This window comes from Hordeum vulgare, chromosome 6H, assembly GCF_904849725.1.
Source record: "Hordeum vulgare subsp. vulgare chromosome 6H, MorexV3_pseudomolecules_assembly, whole genome shotgun sequence".
Classification (NCBI taxonomy): domain Eukaryota; kingdom Viridiplantae; phylum Streptophyta; class Magnoliopsida; order Poales; family Poaceae; genus Hordeum; species Hordeum vulgare.
The window spans coordinates 124,455,789-124,464,356 of NC_058523.1; the positions used below are offsets into that span (position 1 = coordinate 124,455,789).

Here is an 8,568-nt window from a genome sequence, read left to right on the forward strand (position 1 = left end):
ATGTAGTAGCGTAAAATATGTTTGAAATGAAAAAAATGAATGTAAAACACAAAATGAAAAAAAAAAAAAACTATAAACTTTAAGCCCCAAACAAAAACAATACAAAATCTATAGTCCCGGATGATGACACCAACCGGGATTAACAATTCTTCAGCCATCGTCACATGTCTAGAGTCACATTACGGGGCTTTAGTCCCAAGGTGTGGCTAATAAAAACTAAAAGTCAAATTCTTTAGTCTTCACTCTTTAGTCCCGGTTGACGATCCGGGACTGAAGGCCGTTTTTAACGGAGACTAAAGATTCGTCCTCCACTAGTATGGAACATGGAGGGAGACAAACACCCCATAAACACACCTTTCTCTAGATCTCTCTCTCTTTCCTCCGCCACCTTTTTAGCCTCAAGGCACGCACAAGCACAACCCTTCTGTGCTGCAAAGATACATACACACCCGGCTTCTTGCTTCCTCACACATCAGTCAGGCCGAGCGTCACCCACCTTTCTCATCCGCGCGCGGGACAGCCGGCCAATGATGAGCAGCAGGCTTAACGTCGGCACGATGGCACCGGTTAGCGACGTGGTCGACTTCGGTTATGCTCCCATACAGTCCTACCCCAACTTTGAGTCGGCCGGCCTGGCCTTGCCCGGTGACCGGCAGCCACCGTTCCAGCACCATCACCTCTACGATAGCTTCGACTTCACCTCTGCTAACTTCTCGTTTCAAGACCCGGCCGCGCTCTTCTCCGGCGACTCGGCGCTCAGCAACCAGCTCCAGCAGCCCTTCGTCCAGTCGCAGGTCACCATGCCGACGACGGCGTCCTCGTCGGTGCTGCAAATGCCGATGATGACGCTGCCGGGCATGCTGATGTCTTCCTCCTCGTCGCTGGCGGCGGACGCATGCACCTTCGGTGGCGGTGGAGGGTTCCTGAAGCGGGAGGACGGCGGGCCCTTCTCGGACATCGGCGGTGGCGGGAGGATCGGGCTGAACCTCGGCCGCAGGACATACTTTTCCCCGGCGGACGTGCTGGCCGTGGACCGCCTGCTGATGCGCTCCCGCTTCGGCGGAGCTGGCCCAATGGGTATGCTGGGGCTGGGGCTCGGCGCCGCCGCCCACCACCACCAGCCCCCGCGGTGCCAGGCCGAGGGCTGCAAGACTGATCTCTCCGCTGCCAAGCACTACCACCGCCGCCACAAGGTCTGCGAGTACCACGCCAAGGCCGCCACCGTCGCAGCCTCCGGCAAGCAGCAGCGCTTCTGCCAACAATGCAGCCGGTACGTACGTTTATCCTCTGCACAATTTTCCACTTCATGCACACACCGGGATGGATGGGTCATGGATGCATGCAAAGTTAGCTGGGAGACGAAATAACCAGCAGTAGGAAGGCTGCGAGCTTTCCGTCGGTAACACCTATATGCTGTGATCATATCAAGTCAGCATGTCATATATCAGAAATGAGGTCTTTCAAAAAAAAAATATCAGAAATGACGCACGTCAGATCAGATCGTTTTTCTCTGAGCGTATCGGCATCTGCATCACATTATCCTGTTTACTTAGGTAGCAGCACCCCCATCATTGCATTGCATTGCATTCCAATAGAATTCGACCAGATAGCTAAACCTACTCTGTGCAGATACATGGCGTGTATATACATACATCTGTACGCATGTGTGTGCATGTATTGTGTGAATAATTGTTTTCTTTTCTGGGTACATTTCTTGGAATAGGTTTCATGTGCTCGCTGAGTTTGACGAGGCCAAGAGGAGCTGCCGGAAGCGGCTCACAGAGCACAACCGGCGCCGCAGAAAGCCCGCCGGCGCGCAGGCAGGCAAGGACTCGCCGGCGCCCCCTACCAAGAAGCCAGACGGTAGCATCACCAGCTCATACACCGGTGATCACAGGAGTAAGCCCACTCCGCTGATACATGTCTAGATCTAAACACTGGATATATGCTTATTATTCCCTGTTTTTGAAGCTTGATTAGTTCAAGTTGACCCAGAAAGCTAGCTAGCTAGAAACACCCTCAGTCGTTGTTAGGGCTTAGCGAGTATTATACGATGTAAACTAAGTAAAGAACAACAATTCCTCAAAAAAATGTAAAGAACAACAACATAGTGTAATTCTCAATTGTCTGAAATTTTCGTAAATATATTTATATGTGTCTCTTGAAATGGCATCACTAAAAGCTAACCTAATAAAATAATATAGTACTACTACTAGTCTCTCCATTCCTAAATATAAGTCTTTTTAGAAGATTTCATGAGAAAACTACATTCAGAGCAAAATAAATAAATCTACACTCTAAATATGTCTACATACATCTGTATATAGTCCCTTAATGAAGAGAATGGCGTTTTGGCTCCCGGGAGCCATGGAGGCCGAAATGTTTGAAGAATTTAAAATTCGAAAATTTTAGTTCCAAAAAATCTGAAAAAAATATACAATAAAACAAGGATGTGATTCGTGTGTGTGTGTAAAATTTCAGGTCGAAATACTTTGAAACGCGATCTGTATAAAAAAGACAAATTCATGGTCTGAAATGATGAATAGTAACATGTGTTAAAAGGTTTCAGATTTATCTTTTTTGCACAGCCCTTATTTCAACGTATTTTGTTCTGAAAATTTAAACACTTGTGTATTATACCTTCATCTATCTATTTATTTATTTTCAGAATTTTTTGAAATATTAAAATACGAATTTTCATTGAATTTGAAGTTTGAATTTAAAGGCCTCCAGTGAGCTCGGGAGCCAAAAGCAATATTCGCTTAATGAAACATTAAAAAGACTTATATTTAGGAACGGAGGGAGTAGTATCTAACTCAGTAACTGAAGCAACATCTAACTGTAGTTTTGAGATTCTTGGAGATATGAAGTGACGTGTGTACAGTAGTCGTTGTACGTTGTCCTAAACGGTTACAAGTGTGACTGAACTTCTAGCACTAGATGAAATCATGTCTTGTTTATACAAAACCCCCAAAAGATTACGGGAAAAACAGTGCACTACGCTCTAGTCCAGGCCGGTAATTCTATGCGCGCGCCAGCAAGCACGTTACAACGTTCGACTAGATAGAAACTGGTCGTACACGACATGACACACCTAGATGCTACTTCTAGTAGGTTTTGGTCGGCCGATCTGACGTACGTACCTACTATTATATTGCTCAGCTCAATTAAACATGATGTATACGTATGGCGCCAAAACATCTAACATACGTAGGTGTAGTACTATCGTACTATACACTTGATGGCTGCTACATACATGTGGCCGTCAAATCTTGCAGTCTTGTCTGACGTCGCTAGGTGTATATGCTCAGCGAACAAGTCGACGACGGCGGCGGCCTTCTCGCCGAGCGCCAGCAGCTTCAGCTGCTTTCAGCAGCAGCAGCATGCGCTCGACAACGGCGGCCAGTCGAACAACGCCACGCCAACGTCGGCGCCTCCGACGCTGTCCCTGGCGGCGCCACCATCGCCGCCTCAGCAGAACGACGGCGACTTCGGCTCCGGCCTTGACACCATGCTGCAGATGCAGCCGCAAGAGGCCGATGAGCAGGGGGAACAGCAGCAGCATCTCATGATGACCTCGCTCGTGCAGTCGCAGCGGCAGCAGCAGCACCGCGACAGCGGGAACATCTTATCTTGCTCAACGACGTCGGCGTCGGATCAGCGTCACCACCACAACAACGGCGGCAGCTGCTGCAACGACAACAGCATGCAGCATTTCTTCGAGGTGGACTTCATGTAGTGCGACCCGTGCATGCATTGCATGAATGAACCTAGCATAGCTGTGCCTAGAAGTGGTTTCACTGCATTATCGCGAGGGGTGTGTGCATGAAGCCATGAACTGAAGAAAGAACAAGCTGCTTGCATGCACTAGGCTGTGCACTGCATAGAGTATAGGTGTGTGTAGGCGTGCAGCCTTTTTCTTTTCAGATTTAATTTCCTGACTTTTTCTGCTTACTGTGTCATTTGCTTGTGGTACATTCCTCAGTGGTACCTTCTTACAGGGGGAATAGTGTATGTACTCCGGTATGCTTTTATATTTGGTATAATGTAATTATCTTAGTATTCATGCTAACACTATGATCCGTTTGGTTGGAGACTAATTTTGCCAAGCCAAAGTGTGGCAAGCCATCAAAGTGTGGTTGAAAAAACGAATGTCAAACTTTGGTAAAAGTTGGCAAAATTTTTAACTCTATGACAAATGGGCCATAGGGACAATAAAGTGTGGCAAGCCAAAGTATGGCAAAAACCAAACATTTGCCAACTAAACTGTAGCTGCCAAATTTTGGCTTGGCAAAGTGTGGCTGGAAACCAAACAGGCCCTATATATATGTTAGCCTCCTGTTCTTCCATAAGCCATGTTTTGTAGTAGTATTTTATTTAAGAGAGGACTCTATTGTTTACCCGGTAGTTGTATGTTTTGTGACATATAATACTCCATATATAATGGAACTTCTGTTGAAATATCCGATTTTAGAGACTTTTAACACTGTTTTATTCCAGTTTTGCATTTTGGTTGTTTATGTTAGATAGAGTAGGCATGTTGCGTCAATGATTCATAAAAAAAATATGTAAAGAACGAAGGACATCATTGACAATCATGTCAAGTCTTCAGTCTTCTCTTGTCGATCTGTTCCATTCCTCATCGTTGTTTAGATGATTCTAGACCCTAAAAGTCACCTCACACCTTACGTAATGGACACGTGTCAAAAAAAAAGTGTCCAAAGCCTCTAAAATGGGTGTTCTAGACGAATTTTTACTCTATGAAGTAATTAGTGTCATAAATGTACAACTAAAGGGTAAAATGTGAAATTCACTCTTTGTATAATACATACATGATAAGTTGTTGAGCATTTTATTTTATTCGATATATGTTATTGGAAAGCCATCGCGATAACTATCAGCGACTGCAAGGACAACGAGGTCAAACACGACATAAGGCCAACTCCTACACGTCGACGCAAATGGATGAGGAATTAGTTCCCTTTTTTGTCTATTTGGGTCGTTTCCCTTGTCCACACATTTTTAGGAGTACGCCTAACCGGTTGACCCATGTTGTCCGCATCACCAGTTACTTTCTTGTCAAAATTTCTCTATTTAACATTCTATGCATATAAATCAACAATACAAATAATGATAAAATATTGGGCATGATTAAACGAATAAGTCACATAGTTTTTACAACACAATAAATAAAAAATTCATAGTTTACAACCAAATAATTTAAAATTTATGGAAATACATTGAAAAAAATAGTGGATACATATATTGGTTTTCTATGCGAGTTCACATATGCTCAACCAAATCATCTTGAAGTTGAATGTGTGTTGGCCAATCATGTGTTTTTTTGATCAAATTAGTGTATGGTGCAAATTTTACCGCTCCATACTCAGGCTCAACGTTTACACCCAGTAAATTCCACCCTTGGTCAAAGAGGTTGTCATCACGCTCATCCTCTACAATCATGTTATACGTCATCACACAACATGTCATCACCTCTAACATCCTTCAAGTGCTCCATGTTCTATCAGGGTCCTTAACAATAGGCCATCGGGATTGGAGCATACTGGAAGCACACTCCACATCCTTCCTACTAAGCCCTTGCTCTTTGGCAAACCTAGCCTTCTTATCTCCAACAGGCTCAGAGGTTGTCTTGACAATCCCATGCCACTCAGGATAGATAGCATCAACTAATTAGTATCCCTTGTTGAATTGGTGGTCATTGATCTTAAAGACGACATCTAGGGGTTGGCCTTTCCAAAAGCCTACAAACACGGGAGAGCGCTGAAGCACATTGATGTCATTGTGAAAACTTCCCGTGCCAAAGAAATAGTGCCAAATTTAGAGATCTTGTGATGCCACAGCTTGAAGTAGGACCGTGCAAACATTAATGTGTCCCTTGCATTGGCCCTAGCAAGCAAATGGACAGTTCTCCACTTTTAGTGCATACAATCTATGCTTTCAAGTATTCCCGAAAAGACTCTAGATTCATTAATCGGTAACAACTGGGTTGTATCCACAACACTTGGTTCTCTCAAGTACTCCGGACCAAACAATACAGCCATAGCTTTGTAGAACATGTACAATGTTACAAGGCATGTGGGCTCATGCATGCAGACATACTCATCCACAAGATCATCAGGAATTCCTTAATGAAGCATCCGAAAAGATGTAGTACATTTCTGATGAGAAGCCAACTGTTCCTAGGGCATCAGCATTGCATTTGAAGTAATCATTATAACCCATCACTCCCTCTCGAATACGGTTGAACACATGTCTTTTCATCCGGAAGCGTCGCCGAAAAAGCTTAGCATTGAATAGTGGATCATTGAGCTAGAAGTAATAGTTGTAGTCTGAGCCATGGTCGCTTTCTCTGTTACAATTATACCGCAGAGTATGGCCTAAATAATATTTGCTTCCTAGCAATGTGCTCATTGGCGACCAAGGTAGCAACCACGACATCCTCATCATCAGACGAATCTTCGTATGATGAAGAGCATGCGAAGTTATCAAAAAAAGCATCCAAAATATCCACCATGATCCTTCGGAGTGAGGAATCCATACCTTGCTAGACGAAGGCGTGGACGAGACTTCGCCAGTTTGGTCAAATGGCAAAGGACCTTGTAGTCGTGGAATACTCACCCAATCCATGACCCGACAATGGATACGGAGGTAGTCGGGGCGGTCGACCTTGCAAGAACCAAAGCGGTGATCTTGGGTGCTCCTTCGTCAATGGCAAGAAGCAACCACAACGATGGAAAAATTGACGAGGGTGCTAGAGTAGATGCGGCGGCGGTATGGTCGTTAGTTTATGCAGCGGTGGGGGCTCGGGGCGATGGCGAAGACGCCAACAACCTAGTGGCAATGGTGATGGCAAAGAAGCTAAGGTGTGTTCATGGGGGAAGAATATCATTGTTGTTCCACTTACATGTGATTCACGGGAGGACAAGGGGAGAATGCCTTGGGGATCTATTGCGTGTCCTTGATGACGCAAATCCAACCCAAATTTGAGTCAGAAATGGGTCGAAGCGGATAGCAAAAGGGACATTTGTCTGTTTGTATCGGCGCGGGCCATGTTTTTGTCCATGCGAACCAAAACAAACACAAGAGGTCCCAATGGGTTTCCACATTGGAGTTAACCTAAGAACTCTCCTTGAAATAGCCTTTGGAGATGTATTGGAAACACTAACCGAAAGGTGACCATCGCTAGGGTGGCGAGGGTAGATCGTGTGTCTTCCTGAGGTAAAATTCATGGTTTGACCCTTTTTCTAGAAGTTGAGCAAGATATTGTGCCACTTGCAAAAAAATAAGGATCTGACCCTTTTCTCCTACTGCCAACCGCACTGGTGTAGCGTAATAGACCCTACTGCCAAGCACCCACACTGTATATGGTAACGGCAGACAGTTAACAACCCGTTAGTGCAGCTGACGTGGAAAATGGACCTACCACCAAGGACCCTGGTTGTAGGGTGTGTTTCCTACAGCCAAGGACCCTAGCGGTAGGGTCCTGAAGTGGCTAAGTGCTTCGGCGTGGGGTTGTGCCCCCACCTGCCCATTCACCCCCTCTCTCCCCTACCACATCCCCTCTTCCACCTCTCTCCCATACACAAGGCCGTCTCAAATCTCTCTTGATTGCTTGAGATTTTTCCATGGATCTGGAGCATCACTTAAGGTACTTCTCACCCCGCCTCACTTTGGTTGGTTGGAATCATCTTTTTATTGCATTGCTCACTTTTGTGCATACCTTAGTTCATGATCTTCTTGTGGTGAAATCAATAGATATGATGCATTTTTAGGGATGTGCTTGTGCTTGAATATGTGTGTTATTGCCTAACATTGTTTTATTGTTGGGGGTAGCAAGATCTAGTGTTAGGATTGGTCATTTTGTGAGGGTAAGTTCTAGTGTTAATGTTAACAGTGAAGGTTATGGTTATGGTGATGTTGATGGTAGAAATTACTCCTCAAATTGTAAGATGTTAGCGATTGTCTTCTTTGAGTCTTCTCCACATGCTGCGGTGAAGCATGTCATTGAGGAAACGATGCAACCGTGGGTTGACACGGTCGATGAGTTGAATGCAACTTCGAGGGACTTTTCAAAGTACTATTTCTCTGAGTGCCTACAAAAGGTGTTCAAAGATAAATAGAAAGAGGTACGTGACATCAGGACGAGCGGAAAATTTCATACATGTGATCTTGCAAGACAAATTGCATTGTGCACAACACGGGAAGAATTGCACCATCTTGACTTGAATAACCCTCGCCGTGTCATTGACTCGGTAGTTAAGCAAGGATCATCGATGATAACGAGGCAAGCTTCTCGCTAGGCTTGGGTCCTTGAAATAATGGATGTTGCTTCTTTCAACCCGGGACCGTTACAATAAATATACTGTGTTGCAGGTTCCGCCAGAGCGTATTGGAAATTATGCACACATGAAAAATAAAAGGGGTTGAAGTCCAGGAGCTCCTATTAGGGAGAAGTTCCCATATTGCTTGACCTCTGTGATGTAGTAGTATCATTTGAACTATAATGACATGGACCGCTTATCATTTTATATATGTACTTTAGTTGAA

General features: G+C 44.7%; 1 protein-coding gene across 1 annotated transcript; it reads left to right on the forward strand.

Annotated features, from left to right (window-relative positions):
* The first annotated feature begins 317 nt into the window (after positions 1–317).
* Positions 318–4,066, forward strand: LOC123403834 (squamosa promoter-binding-like protein 5). Its single transcript, XM_045097749.1, has 3 exons — positions 318–1,270; positions 1,724–1,899; positions 3,312–4,066. The coding sequence occupies exons 1-3, from the start codon at positions 324–326 to the stop codon at positions 3,737–3,739; spliced, it is 1,551 nt and encodes a 516-aa protein (XP_044953684.1). The 5' UTR covers positions 318–323; the 3' UTR covers positions 3,740–4,066.
* The last annotated feature ends 4,502 nt before the right edge of the window (positions 4,067–8,568 follow it).